This window comes from Lepisosteus platostomus, chromosome 27 (genome assembly GCF_059453375.1).
Source record: "Lepisosteus platostomus isolate fLepPlt1 chromosome 27, fLepPlt1.hap1, whole genome shotgun sequence".
Lineage (NCBI taxonomy): Eukaryota > Metazoa > Chordata > Actinopteri > Semionotiformes > Lepisosteidae > Lepisosteus > Lepisosteus platostomus.
The window spans coordinates 6,739,421-6,754,003 of NC_142637.1; the positions used below are offsets into that span (position 1 = coordinate 6,739,421).

General features: G+C 50.8%; 1 protein-coding gene across 6 annotated transcripts in view; it reads right to left on the reverse strand.

Moving 5' to 3' along the window:
• pip5k1ca (phosphatidylinositol-4-phosphate 5-kinase, type I, gamma a) overlaps positions 1 to 14,583 on the reverse strand; it is a 53,779-nt gene that overhangs the window by 21,420 nt on the left and 17,776 nt on the right. For 4 of the 6 annotated variants that reach the window (XM_088622423.1, XM_088622422.1, XM_088622427.1 and 1 more), the window contains exons 2-5: positions 4,647 to 4,678; positions 4,223 to 4,315; positions 3,706 to 3,836; positions 2,786 to 2,903 (exon numbers count right to left, since the gene is read on the reverse strand). In XM_088622423.1, coding sequence (XP_088478549.1) covers positions 2,786 to 2,903; positions 3,706 to 3,836; positions 4,223 to 4,315; positions 4,647 to 4,678 — 374 coding nt within the window. Of the gene's footprint in view, positions 1 to 2,785; positions 2,904 to 3,705; positions 3,837 to 4,222; positions 4,316 to 4,646; positions 4,679 to 11,403; positions 11,613 to 14,583 lie in introns of those variants that run through there. The other 2 variants (XM_088622425.1, XM_088622424.1) reach the window with 2 other exon arrangements.

Here is a 14,583-nt window from a genome sequence, read left to right on the forward strand (position 1 = left end):
ACAAGACTCAGCACAGGCGCGAGCCTTCGGAACAGCGCACTGCAGCTCGCGACAAGCCAGAAACGGACCAGCAGGAGTCTGCCACTGCACCCCTTCAGCACCTCGCAAAAGTGTGACTCCTCTGCAGCAGGGCAGAATAGCAACACAATAACCGCCCTCCTGTTAAAAGCAGCTATCTGCACAGCCATCTGCTCTGTGGTTATGCTGTTGAGGACAGAGGAGCCTTGTCACGCTAAGCTGAAGGCGCGCCTGTTGTAGCTCCGGGCGGCTCCTGAGAAGCACAAAATCCAGGGTCCATCAAGCGTGATTCCATGTGGAAAGCAAGGATCGTTGCTGCTTTTGCTTGCTATAGAATCTTCTGTTTAGTACACTGTATCCCATTACTGTCACGTCAATGTCAATGCTAAATGTTCTCTTCAGCTTGCAATGGTATACACACCACCAGTGGCTCAAAACTGAAAAGTTACTAACAACACACTAAAATCCATTAACATCCTTCAGTGCAGTACCAGATATTTGGAGCTGACACGAGAAGTGGCGAGTCCCTCCCTTCCAGAACTGCAAGGTCCCAGGAGGCCACAGGGGGCGCTGTTACGCCAGGAGCCCCCAGATTTCTTCACTGCTTCTGCTCTACAGCGTTGTGATCGAAGCAGCTCCAACACACTTGCGCTCAGATTCTTGAAAGAGCCTAGGTTTTAACAATGCCATTACATGACAGACAAAGTATCTGTCATGATACACGCACCAGCCCCGACCCAGAGATAATACAACTGCAACCACGAGCAGGCACAAGCATTCCCGATCACGCTGCTCGGCATCAGCAGGAGCTGATGCAGACGGTCAGGCAGAAACGCTGACGTTCACACTGTTGGCGCTGCTGAAAAACTGCAAACCCCCTTTGTAGGGGAACACTTGCTTGTTTTAACGAGGCAATAATAAATAATAATAAACTATTTTATACAGCGCCTTTGAAGGTGGCTTCTCAAAGCGCTAATGGCTGTTAGCTAACGATTCTCTGCCTTGCATCCTCTGATATGCATCTGTGTTACAGCAATGTGAAGCCCTTTTCCGAAGGGGACACACGTGCCCATCGTCAGTGCCCACGATTTTCTCTTCCTTTCCTTCTCTTCGTGCTCGGGCCAGCTGGTGTCACGACCGGAGTTTCCTGGTCGCAGAGGACAACACACAGCCTGTGGCAGCCCCACGAGAGACCGGGCCAGCAGTCGCTCTCGGCTCCGAGCTCAATTAGGAGAGCATTAGACGGTAATCTTCTTCTGGAGGAGGAGGCAGGAAGCCTGAGGCTTAACAGGAGGGCTACTGTATCAGCCTGATCGTGACAGGCGGCAGAGGGCTGCCACTGTACCAGCACTACAGATGAGCGATGTAAAAATAGACACGGCTCACACACTGCTCTGCGCCTTCGCACCAACGTACGTGCGGCTCAGCCCTCGTTCTCCTGAAATGAGAACGGGTGCTTTTTTTTCTGCAGTCAAGCAGGGGTTTTATTTTTGACAACTGTTGGTTTCACTTTAAAAAAAAAAAAAACGAAGCGATATCAGCAGAACCTGGCTCAAATGAAAGGCTTGAAAAGCACGCTGCGAGAGCGCTCGTCTAGGCGAGGCGGGGGCCAGGCTCAGAGAGCGGGCTCGGCCACAGCAGCAGTTAAACAGCCCGGAGTCCGCAGTGCAGACGGGAGGCCATTCTTGGTTCGTTTTTTTTTGCAGACTTTCTCCTGTGATTCCCGGCAGGTCTGGAACGCACCGGGGCTGCTCTTCCTGGATCACACGTGGGCGGCGGGGTTTATTTTTGACCAGATTGAGCAGATCTCCAGCCCAAGGACCTGCTCAGTCAGGCCTGATGTGGGACACCAGTAGACTGTATTAAACACAGGTGTCAGGATAGCAAGCAAGCAGAAGTGTACTGCAGCAGCTAATGAGAAACCACACACTCATCAGTATTTGAGGCACTGCCCATCAAGACTGCTGACCTCACTCACGCACACACAGGTGCAGTGATGACCTCTGACCTTGTTCCCCACATGACCTAACCTTCCCACCCACTGGTCTGTCCTACTCTGAAGTGAGTTTCAGTTGGGCCAGTTTAGAGCTGGTGTCCCTGTGATCTGCAGCCCCAACTGTAGAAAGACTAAGCATGGGATCTGGAACCATCTGAACCTCAGAAGCTGAAGTCTGACCAGTATAACACTGACTTTTTTTTTGTTGGCAAAGGGAAAAGTGCTTAACAAAACCATCTCCCCTCCCGGCTGCCATGTCATTTTTATGGTTGCATGAAGTTCTCAGTTCTCTTTTTTTAATTTTATAATTGCCAGTTATTTATTACATACCACCCAATCTGGAATAGCCAAGTGGGTCTCGGCTCACAGCTAAAAACCCTGCAAACGCACACGGGAGAATGAGGAAGCGCAGGCAGACTCCTACTACTTGGCCACCTGTAGATGTTTGTCCTTCCCAGGCAGCACCAGAGGGGGCGCTGTTTTCCCGAGAGCCCTGACTGACAAATCCCACCCCACCCTAGCCACGTAGTGCTCCGCCACCCGGGGGATCCCAGTCCCAGTCAGCTAGTGACACGACCCAGGTTCGAATCCATGATGTCTTGATCGGGGAGCCCTGTGCTCGGGCAAGTGGGGTCACCTGGGAGCCACCCCCTCCCCTTCCTTCCCGTTTTGATTTTAAGAGGAAAACGTGCAAAAGGATCCTTCCATGGGGATCCCCGAATCCCTCCCTGCTCGGCCGCCAGGGCGCACCCCGGGCCGGCCTAGCCTTACCAGGTAGTCGTCGGGCCGGATGCCGAAGAGCTCGCGGAAGTAGCGGAAGGCGACGGGAGCGTAGGTCTTGAAGCGGAAGTCGGGGAAGTGATGGGCCGGAGTGAGGTTGCTGCCTTCGCTGTGGCGGGGAAAGCGGAGGGGAACAGGAAGGAAGGCTATATTATTCCTGGCTGCGTCTGACACAACGACAGAGAGAGCACAGCCATTTTCACACGAGACACCCGAGAAAACCCCTGCAGATGAACCGTATTTAAAGACCGAATTGCCTTCAGGTACGTACAGTATACACAGGCAGGTCGATGAAGTGGTTCGGGGCTCCAGAGGAGCTGTTTTCCCTCACCTCTATTCTTAACAGCCTACAGTAAGTGAGCTTTATTAGTCCATTAGCTTAATTGGACCCATTAATTTTTTATTTCATCTCCACAGAATTTGGAATTACCGATTGCGTCATTATATATCAAAGCGATGACCCACTACAATCTATATAGGGAGAACGAGGAAGCACAGACGGGCTCCTCCATTCTGCCCTTTGTCTTGTGACACTCTGTGAGTTCCACTGGAACAGGCAGGAGGTTCGGCGCTGATTGGATGTCACTCACTGATGACACCATGAGCCCCAGACAGCGAATCCTAACTCTACACCACCTGGATGAGGTATAGGGTGAAGAAGGGGAAGGGGACCCAAAGGGGAAGAATCGCAGTCACAGTCGTCTAGTAACACAACTCACAGGCCTCGTCAAATACACAACCTGCGCTCAGAACGCGAAGCCCTTTAACAGCCCAACCGCATCTGAACACTTTTCAAGGCACTGTTGATCGGAAAAGACCCCGATACAATGACCGGATTGCACCCCCGAAGGACCAGAGTCTCGCACCCGCGCTCTAGGAGAAGCAGCCCCCACGGCCCCAGCCGTCCTCACCTGGGGAAGAAGATGCTTTCGACCACGTAGAAGTCCTGCATGAGCACGTCCCTCTCGGGCTTGGAGCTCAGATTGCCGACCGTGTAGCCAATCCCCAGCTGGATGGCGCCCTTCAGCGCCGAGGACGTGGTCTGCGGGGAGAGACGGACGAGAAAGAGAGAAGGGGGGATGGGACGGAGGTGGAGAGAGGCGACGCGGCAGGGAGGAGACACGACCAGGACAGGGACCGGACTCTCCACACACGACACAACACAGTACTACTGTAGGCCACCATGCGCCCACGCTCACTTCCACACCGTGCTGGCCAAACGTGCTACATTAACTGCCTCTAATTTAGCAAGGGACTAAATTACGGGGTCCGGACAGCCAACGTGACTTGTCGTTCCGGCAATCGGAGACGCGGAGATCCTGGAATATCCTGCAGGACTGTGGCTCTCCAGAAGCAGGATCGACCCACTCCCGGATTCGGTCTCCGTGACCGGGAGCTGGGGTGCATGGAGGCTCTGGATGCGTGTACCTTCTTGTAGGTGGTTTCTCCGGAGGCGTCCACTCCCCTGTGGCCGATCTTCTTCCCTGGGCCTGAGCCCGGCTGTCCGGAGGAGGAGGGCATCTGGGGAAAGGAGGATTAACCGGATGGAAGAAGACCGACAACGTAACCATCTCCCATGGGTGTTTCGGGAATGCCACGGATCTCGTGACCATGCAATTCTTGCCTCTCTGTCCCCTCTCTGCGGTGGCAAAAACATTTCAACAACTCCGGAGGGGGGGGAGAAAAAAAATTAATATTGATCGGATTGGTCAGTCCTGCTGTGAAGAGGGAATGGAAGAGGAAGGAGGATTCCACAGGGAAGGAGGGAACTCGGAGACCCACATGCAGGAACAGCCTGAGACTTGGGGAGTCGGCAGGATTAAGGGGGGAGGGAGGCGACACCAGCTCTTACCTCGGTGATGAACGCTTTCTTTAAGTCGGCTTCTGAAAGAGACGGGAAAAAGGAGGAGGTGTCACATGGAGTCCCCACTGTACAACCTCGGCTCTCAAAAGAAGAGCTTCACATAAGCCCCATTAACAGCATTAGTGTTATTGTTTAAAAGAATTAAACGTTACAACAAATAGGCTTTTGTTGCAACAGTAGACCATTTGAAGAAAATGCTAGTAGGACTAGACTAGTAATTATAGTCCAGGATTGCGTCCTTAAAATTATCCCGCTCATGCATTTATTGAAAGCAATTTAAATAAGACATACAGTAACAGGAGACACAGTGATGTAGGAACTTCTGAACTTTTAAGTGACACATTAAACTTAGGTCCTGACTTCTTGCTCATTAACAATCCTATGGCGCTGTTCCCAGGAACAGGAGTGAGAACTTCAGAGTCCTGCTTAAACTCCACTCAGTTCTCATTTTTCTACCTGCACTGCTGTGCAGAATGGCCACTGTGTGTCTCCCAGGTGGGGCTGCTGGTGCAGAATGGCCACTGTGTGTCTCCCAGGTGGGGCTGCTGGTGCAGAATGTCAGCTGTGTGTCTCCCAAATGGGGCTGCTGGTGCAGAATGTCAGATGTGTGTCTCCCAGGTGGGGCTGCTGGTGCAGAATGTCAGATGTGTGTCTCCCAGGTGGGGCTGCTGGTGCAGAATGTCAGCTATGTTTCTCCCAGGTGGGGCTGCTGGTGCAGAATGTCAGCTGTGTGTCTCCCAAATGGGGCTGCTGGTGCAGAATGTCAGCTGTGTGTCTCCCAGGTGGGGCTGCTGGTGCAGAATGTCAGCTGTGTGTCTCCCAGGTGGGGCTGCTGGTGCAGAATGTCAGCTGTGTGTCTCCCAGGTGGGGCTGCTGGTGCAGAATGTCAGCTGTGTGTCTCCCAGGTGGGGCTGCTGGTGCAGAATGTCAGCTGTGTGTCTCCCAGATGGGGCTGCTGGTGCAGAATGTCAGCTGTGTGTCTCCCAAATGGGGCTGCTGGTGCAGAATGTCAGCTGTGTGTCTCCCAAATGGGGCTGCTGGTGCAGAATGTCAGCTGTGTGTCTCCCAGGTGGGGCTGCTGGTGCAGAATGTCAGCTGTGTGTCTCCCAGGTGGGGCTGCTGGTGCAGAATGTCAGCTGTGTGTCTCCCAGGTGGGGCTAATGGTGCAGAATGTCAGCTTTGTGTCGCCCAGGTGGGAGGTGGGTCCCCTTCTATAAGAAAGTGCACAGAAGTGTGCAAATGATTATTAAAATAAATCTTTGGTACCATAACGGACAAAGAATCAAGCATAAAAAATAAAGGCAAATAAGTCTAAAGTAAGCCAGTTCTGAAACACTGTCCTGGAAATGATTGTATTATGTTATTACTGAAACACGGCCAGCAGGAACCCGTGCTGAACAATCGACAGGGGGTCGTGAGCAGAAAACGGGATTCTTGGAACAGCCGACGGTGTGAACGACGGCCCCACCCCCTCCGGAGGCTCCGGGTGAGCGGGAAGGGGAAACGCACAGCGCAGACAAAGAGACAGAAACGAACGAGCTCTTTCTTTTTTACACCGACAACATCCTCCCCTATAAAAGAGAGAGACGGAGAAAATCACTTCCCCCTTTTCTTTCCCCTACATCCCTTTCCCTCGGGTGCCAAACAGGGCGAGCCAGTTTAAATTTTAACGCAGCACAAGAGTCAATAAATGCAAGAGGTCACGGTTTTTATTCTCCAGAGCTGAAAATAGCCATTTAATTGCGGAGCACTTTCCACACTCCACATAATGATGGACTGGATGAGGTTTAAGCACCAGACCATGATTAATGTCCTGACAGAGGACAGGACTGTACTGAAGGCCAGGCATGGCTGCAAAGGGCCTACATACGTTCAGGGTGCACACCGCGCCATCAGGTGTCCATTAACATACCATCGACCCCCCCACGCCCCCTCCATCTGGACAGCAGTGGGCAGCACCAACAAGAGAATCTTGCAATGACCTGCTATGATGTCATTCAAAGTTCTAAAAAGCCACAGCTCTGGAACTCTCTCCCCAAGGATATCAGAGAGCCCCCTTCTCTAAACTCAAAACCTTTATTTAACTGGTAAAGGCTCTTCTAAACTTCTTTACCCCTTGCTCCTACTGTATTTAGCCCCCCCCATCTACCATCTATCGCATTGTGCATTTGTTATTGTTGTCATTATTCTGTAAAACACTTCGAGAGGCCACCTTTAAAGGCGCTATAGAAAATAGTTTATTAGTCATATTTTACACAGCCTAAAATATTAGAACCCTTCCCTGCATTGAACAGAGATCAACTCCGTCGTGTGCAACAACAGCTCCCGTCCCCCATTAAGAAACACCAGCCGCGGACGGTTCTGACCACTTCCTGCACGAAGGGAAATGTAAAACGGTAACAACTCAAGCCAGTGCGATCTGCAACAGCAGCTTCAACAGGTGGGCCACATCCCGAGTCCCACAGAGGATTTTCGGAAAGATCGGCAGCCCCAGCCCCATCCTGTTTTTCTAACGGGATCACCTCCGGCAGCACCTCTGACCTGACTGACCTGCAGAGTCGTTCCTCAAGCCCAGTCACTCATTGTAACTTCAGCTGGGGACTAGGAGCAGGCCTCTGGTGTTTTGGTCAGTGAGTACTTACTGTGCACTGTATTTGTATACAATACTCAGCTCACCAGAAGGGAATCAGGCAAAATTAGGGGGTCCTCTATGCCTCCCCTCGTGCTTTGCAACCCCAGTCTCTTGCAACCTGGCCTGAACTTCACTTCTCAGCTGAAGGGCAGAAGCACAAGGAAGCTCACAAACTCTCTCAGCGGGGTGCATGTTGCACCAGCGGATTTGAGCTGGGAACCCCCTGGACAGGGACAAGTCCTAGTCATTATCAGTGGGCGCAGATATAGGAAGCTTTTGCTCAACCACAGACAGAACAGCTTTCGCAAGTCAGGATTTTGCAGTCTGTCTGGGTGTGTGGATACAACGATTTTTCTGCCCAGGAGGCCCTAAAAGTCTCTCTCTCTCCCCCCCCCTACATCCTGACGGGCTGCGGACCCCCGCAGGACTAAACCCAGCGAAAAGCCCCACCTGTCCCCCCTCGCCACCTGCCCCAGCCCGCCAGCCCCCACGCCACTCTCTGACGCAGTCAGCGATACCCAGAGTGAGAAAGCGAAAATTAATCCTTGCGAAGGTGAGAAAGGAGAAGGAAAAAAAGCTTGTCTCTCCCCACCCCACTCTGCCGTCGGTTTGAAAGGTGGCGATGAGAAATGGCGAGAATCCTTCCTCTCTTAGCGGGTTTCAAAATGCAGCGAGCTAGGCTTCAGGATCAGAGCAGCTCCTCTGCGGTCTCGCGGGGATCAACACAGGTCTTCCATTTCATTTCCTAGCCCGAGTCCTCGTGCTTGCCAAGCTCGGGCATCTCCTCAAACACAAGCACATCAGCCAGCTCCCCTCCAAGACCACAGGAAGTGCGATTACTCGAAAGCAGAGATGAAGTGGGAAAGACTTCCGTTATCTGACCCGCACCCCCGGGGCACCCCAGGGCACTCCCGGTGAACAGCCTGCTTCCTCTCCTCGGCTCGCCCGACCGGTCGCTTCAGCTCGCGCTGGCTCAGGTGCAGAGGAGGTTATAATAACCTCCCCCATTAAGAAACACCAGCCACGGTTCTGACCACTTCCTGCACGAAGGGAAATGTAAAACGGTAACAACTCAAGCCAAAGAAAAGTGGAAGGGACCTCCCTTCTGCCATCTGGTTCTGATGTCGGCGGTTTCCGTGCCGAGAGCCCACAGGGGGCGACTGACGGCCGAGCGCGGCGTGCAGGAGGAGTCAGGTCTGCCGGGCCACGAACCGCATGGTTATCTGCAGCTAGGTACAGCCACCGGCCAAAATATTAGAGCCTCCCCCTACACTCAGCAGAGTTCACCTTTGGTCAAGTGGAAGAACAGGTGGGCCACATTACAGTGCAGGTTCATGACAGCACCGTAAGTTACTGATAAGTGCTGGATACCTCATGTGCATCTCACAGGAACAGAGCTACAGAGCTAAACCTGCACTAGAAATACAGATGGCCCCAAAACTGTATGCGTACAAGTGAACTGCATCGACGATGGTCTTATTAGCACAAAACTGACAAGGGAGAGGGTTTAAAGTCATTATTTCCATGAACTGACATTCCATTACGAATCATTTATTACGAGGGATGGATACCTGCAGTGCTCAAGGTGTGCATTATAATCATTTCAATTGTGATCTGAATTACCCAACTGAGCTCATTTAGAGAAGCCACATCACCGGCTGCATCTCCAAGGACTAAAGCTGACAATCCCTGCTCTCAATACCTCATTTTCAGAGCTTGTTTTCTGAGCTTGGCTGCTGATGCACAGTCCACTGAGGTGCATGATTCACATGCTGACTAATGATGGGACATCCACCCCTGTGCAGCTGTCCTGTCTGCTCCAGTACTGGCCCCTTCACTCTGGCTGCAGCCCCTCCCTCCTCCCGGTTGGCATGATGACGCGGCTGCGTCCACTATTTATTATTCACGTGCTGATGGACTCAACAGGCAGGCAGGTCGGCGCACAGGCGAGAAAGGACCCCTTGCTGGACACAAGCAGAAGAAAACCGTCAAGCGGCAGGCAAACTATGCTGACAAAACGCGGCGCAGGAAATGAGCCCCATTCAGCGGGGAGGTCGTTCATGCCACACCTGGAATTAAACCTGCCTGGCTCATGTGCACGAGGCAACTTGGCCTTCCTGACCCTTTCCAGGAGTAAACAACAACGCAGCGTTAAGGCTGCATCCCAGTTTGCTCTCCTAACACTGGTTTAGCTTCTTTTCACGACCGCTGAAACGTCCAAGACTCTTCTCAATGCAACACCTAGCTGTGCAGTGGAGCAGCTGCAGCATGAGAAATTGCAAGCCAGGACCACACTTTAGCCTATATTCTTTTTGCCTGGCTTCTCTTAGATTGACACAAAAGCTGACAACGGAGATAGCCTTGCTCTTTAAACCCAAACCAATGCGCCACCTTACACTACTCCAGGCAGAAGCACTGGGCCTCAGGAGGCACAATGCCAGAAAACGCCAGCTGGACAACAGAAGGCCATAGTATTAGCTAGGGCCAGAGGGGAAGTCGTCATTCTTGACAGCACTCTCACTGCTCTGGTGCAGAGCTCAGTGTTCATGCTGCAGGGCGTACAATCTCTGCAAACGAGAGAAAGACGACTTTCACCGAGCGAAATGCCAGGCAAAACCTTTTAAACTCTTCCAAATAAGAGATATACTTCTGCGCCTATTGCAGAGTTTTTCCCACCAGAAGACGATAACGCATGCAATACTGCTGTCCCAGTGGGAAGGAAAGAGCACCTCAAGTTTTCTTAAAAAATAATCTTTTATTTTGCATTGTGGTGCACATACCCTTGCCCATGAGTCAGAGGGAAGAAGTGGCCCACCTTCATCCAGGCTTTGTGCAAGTGGGCAATGTTTGAGCTTCTTCTCCTACATGTGCCAAGATAACCCAGTACAACTTCAGCCAACCAGCAGCAGGCTGTGCTCCAAGCTGGAATGAAGGCCTGTGGCATTGAGTATTGTCTGCTGGCGGTTTGTTCACGACTGTCCGTCTCGCTCTCTCTTTTATTTCAGACCAACCAAACAACCAAACCTGTCATTTAGGACCCAAAAACAACGGGAAAAAAACCCCACAATTTCAAAACCTACTCAGCTGAAACCAGCAAAATACCCACCTTCCCCAACCATACAAATCAAAAGTAGACACTGTCCAGGACCTTCGGCAGAAATAATGGCTATATTTTCCAAAACACTCTTTAAGGAATCTCAAAATAGCGACGTGCTGCTGTGAGGAATCTAATGTGACTGGATTAGCCGCTTTTCTGCATTTTTTTTTAAAAGAAGGAAATTACTCAAAATAACATCAGATGTTTATGACCTAGTCAATTAAACTGAAGGCTGGACACCAGGAATGACCACAGTGGATCAGAACCTCTGGATTTCTGGATGCAAAGTACTTCCTTATGTAAGATGCTAGTATTGGAAAAACAGGTGAGAACCAGATTTATAATCTGTGAATCACACTCTGCCAACTAGAGCTTTTCTGTTTGCCATCTTGAGATTCATTACCCGAGCTGAAAACTGAAGTGCAAGTTAACGCGTTTGAATTCACAGACATGCTCTCCGACATCTGATTTGATTTAACATCTGTGCTTTGGGGAGAAAAAAAAAACACAGCATTTTGCATTTAACAATCCCTCCTCACTGCAGCATTTATTTTACAAGGGAATGGGAGGACGGAGGATTCATTATTCTCTAATAGGATTTAGTTTCCTTCACTTTGGAGTGCAGAAGAATCAATTAGAAAAAGCTTTTAGCTACCCCAGAAAGCCAGCGAATGTGAGTTTGAGGCCCTTTAATCAGCTAAATGCATTAAACAATCAGCCCACTGTTTCAAACTGAAATGCAGATATGAATAAACCCATATCAAACATAGAGGAAAAGAATGCAGAGTAAAAAATAGCCCTTTTCAAGTGGAAAAAGTCAATCCACATAAAAATGAAATATTGTGGAGCTTAAGTCTGACCTCATCTATAGAATATTTCTAGGCAGAAGACGCTACTCTGTAAGTTCTATCCAGCGTATCAATACACAATTAAATATGACATATTGAGAGAGACAATATTCTAGCTCAGTGAAACCCACAGAAGAATTAAAAGAGAGAAAGAGAAATGTCACCCACTGGCGGAGTTCAGAGCTTCCGAACCACGCAGAGCAGGAAATGCTCTTCCTTTGGAGAGGGATGGCGAGAAACTTCAGGCGAGAAAAACGCCAAGAGGGAGTCCAATCAGACAGCAGCCTCTCGCCGACACCGGTAGGCCCCTGCGACTTGTGGAGAGCTCAGTCCTGAGAGAACAACCTGGGGTGGACCGGCTTGAATCCCTGCGAGCTGCAGCTACCCCTCCGTCCAGCCCCTCGACAAGCTCTCACTAAGCCATGCTGAGCCCGCGGCCCCGAGCCAATCAAAACCCAGTCGGTCAGTCAGGGGGGTTCTGATTGGACCGGCAGGGCTGAGACGCGCACTGTGCCAAGCACACTGAAGGACAAGGGCTCAGTGCAAGGCAAGGACCTGGAAGAGAAATAAGCCCACTCTACTTTAGCCCTTCGAGCCACCCCAAGTGCAGTAAGGGCCTGCAAAATACTTGTATTTAAGATTATCAGAAAATGGACAGATTCCCACCTGATTCTGTGTGAAGCAGCATAGGCAGGGTTGTCTAGAAAATAATATGCAAACGCAACAGTATTTGCTTTCCTGTTGCACCGTGGAAAAAGGGGCTGCAACTGGCGAAATCCAACTTGGATCAAAGTGCTATGTAACTGAGGTCTGGAGACAAAGGGAATAAACCTGTGAAGAGTATGGGAGATCAACTGATAAATTGTGTGTCCAGATTTTGTCGTCTTAAAATCTGCAAGATGTTTTGTTTTTTGCTTTTGTTAGGATTTAGAACTGTGCATGCCAATCTAGAGTGTTGCGGAAATGGACAAGTAAGATGGATTTTCTGCAAGACCTGCAGTCGTTAAAAGAAATAGAGTGTCTTATTGCACAGTTCTAAGGGGGTCAGGGCCACTGATCAATTTTGCATATCAAGGTACTAAGGCCCTGAAATAAAGATTTACTTTACTATCCGGTTTACAGACTGGGTTATCGGATACTGGTTGTCTAGCTTCAGGTACGAACAGGGAATGCAATCCTTTCGATAAGACCTAAGAGATCCGTTAAGCAACCCTGCTTGCAAAGATCACGGCGCCATTAAGAGTTTGGTTTCTGCTTCTCCGAAGCGAGGCGCAAACTGTGCTTCACCGTGCAGACGAGATGCAGAGACACCCTGGGCTTGGCTCCATTAACACCTCCACACTCCAGTCAACTCGCTCATTCGCACCCCAACCCTGAGTCTATTTAAAGCTCGTCCAGAGAAAATGTCATCTGTAACGCGCAGTAACCACAGCCAGCGTGGAGATACAGAGGTGCAAAGCAGGGAGATAAAAAAAAATATGTTTTCCCCCAGCGGTTTTATGAGATGAACACCGACAGCAGCTACCAAGAACAATCAAATCCATAAAATCAATTTGTTGTGGAGCTGCCTTTGTGAAGAAATAAAAAAGAATAACCATTTCCTTAGCACTCCTCCTATTTTGTGCACAACGGCATGATTGACATCTTAGTATTTCAAGATTAGATAAAAATAAATAAGGGAAAGAATACAGAGGAGGAACAAACCTAAAATGAAAAGAAAAAAACAAATGCAGGGGGCTATTTTGACTACATTTTGAAAACTGAAGAAGATCTCTGTCCGGGCTGCCCTTTCCCACTCTAGAAGAATATACAGAGTGTAGAAGCTCATTCAGTGGTTTAATGAATTCATTCTAGAAACGAGTGCAACCATGTGAGATGTAATGGGATCTTGGGCTCGGCCCAGGCCTGCATGATACACGGACTGCGACGAGACCCACCCGCAAGAGGTACAGCACAGCTGGGTGGGAGCAGTCTGGTAAAGATTCCAGGCTCTGGTTCCAGTGTTCTCCGGATCAACATCCCAGATGGGGTCGAAAATCTTAGAACGTCAACCCTCCGCCCAAACACTATAACGTCCTTCATGGTTGTAATCAATTTGTAGTTTTTGGCCACTCACATGGCGGAACCTTAAAGAGTGTTTCTGCAGTGGAATGGACAGAAAACAGCCCAACTCGCAAACCTGAGGAACAAGCTTTCCCAAACGCTGCCGAGGTATCTGCGGAGGGTGTCCCCATGCTGGTGGAGCCCTCAGCCGCACAGGAGAGATGTGGGAACACCTGTGGCCCGGATCCAGCCAGACAAGAATCCCGGGAAATCTTTTCAGGAATGCAAAAAATGCAACACTGGGAAAGAGGGGACACGACCACGCGAAAGTGAAAGGAACGCTTTTCAAGCCCCAACGCGGCTGGGTTCTGGGAAGACTGGCATTTCCGTCTGTGCTACTGAAGAAAGGACAGAGTTACACGCCCAGTAGTCAGCAGTCACTCGCCAGTAGATGCAGTAGCAGTAGGAGTAGCTGTAGCAGCAGGAATAGGAGCAGTAGGTTAAGCAGTAGGAGCAGTAGCTGTAGAAATAGGAGTAGCAGGCATAGCAGTAGGAGCAGTAGCAGTAGGGGCAGGAATAGGAGTAGCAGGAGGAGCAGTAGGAGCAGTAGCAGTAGGGGCAGGAATAGGAGTAGGAGTAGGAGTAGCTATAGTAGCAGTAGGGGCAGGAATAGGAGTAGGAGTAGGAGCAGTAGCAGTAGGAGCAGGAATAGGAGTAGGAGCAGTAGCAGTAGGGGCAGGAATAGGAGTAGGAGTAGCAGTAGGAGCAGTAGCAGTAGGGGCAGGAATAGGAGTAGCAGTAGGAGCAGTAGGAGCAGGAGTAGCAGTAGGAGCAGTAGGAGCAGGAGGAGCAGGAGGAGCAGGAGGAGCAGTAGGGGCAGGAATAGGACTAGCAGTAGGAGCAGTAGCAGTAGGGGCAGGAATAGGAGTAGCAGGAGTAGCAGTAGTCACTGTACTAGTCAGAACAGTGGAGCACCAGAGGATTCCAGACTCCAGACACTCAGCCCACTGGATTGAAGACTCTTCTGGAAGCCCGCAGGTGAAGAGGACACACAACTGCGTTTCCGAGGCCCAGATGTACACATGATGAAGACCCAGCACTGTCGCGTCAACTCACACCCAGCGCAGCGCCGATCAGCTCCCACGCTGGGCGCGGGGCTTCCAGCTGCCGTTTTCCTGATGAAAGCGCGCGTGGGTCAGCCGAGCCCCCCCCCCCCCCAGCAGGGATCACGCGCAGCTGAGGGGGCCCCCGGCCAGCACTGTGGCCCAGCCGTCTGGACGGCCTCGTGCTCCCGCCGAGAACAAA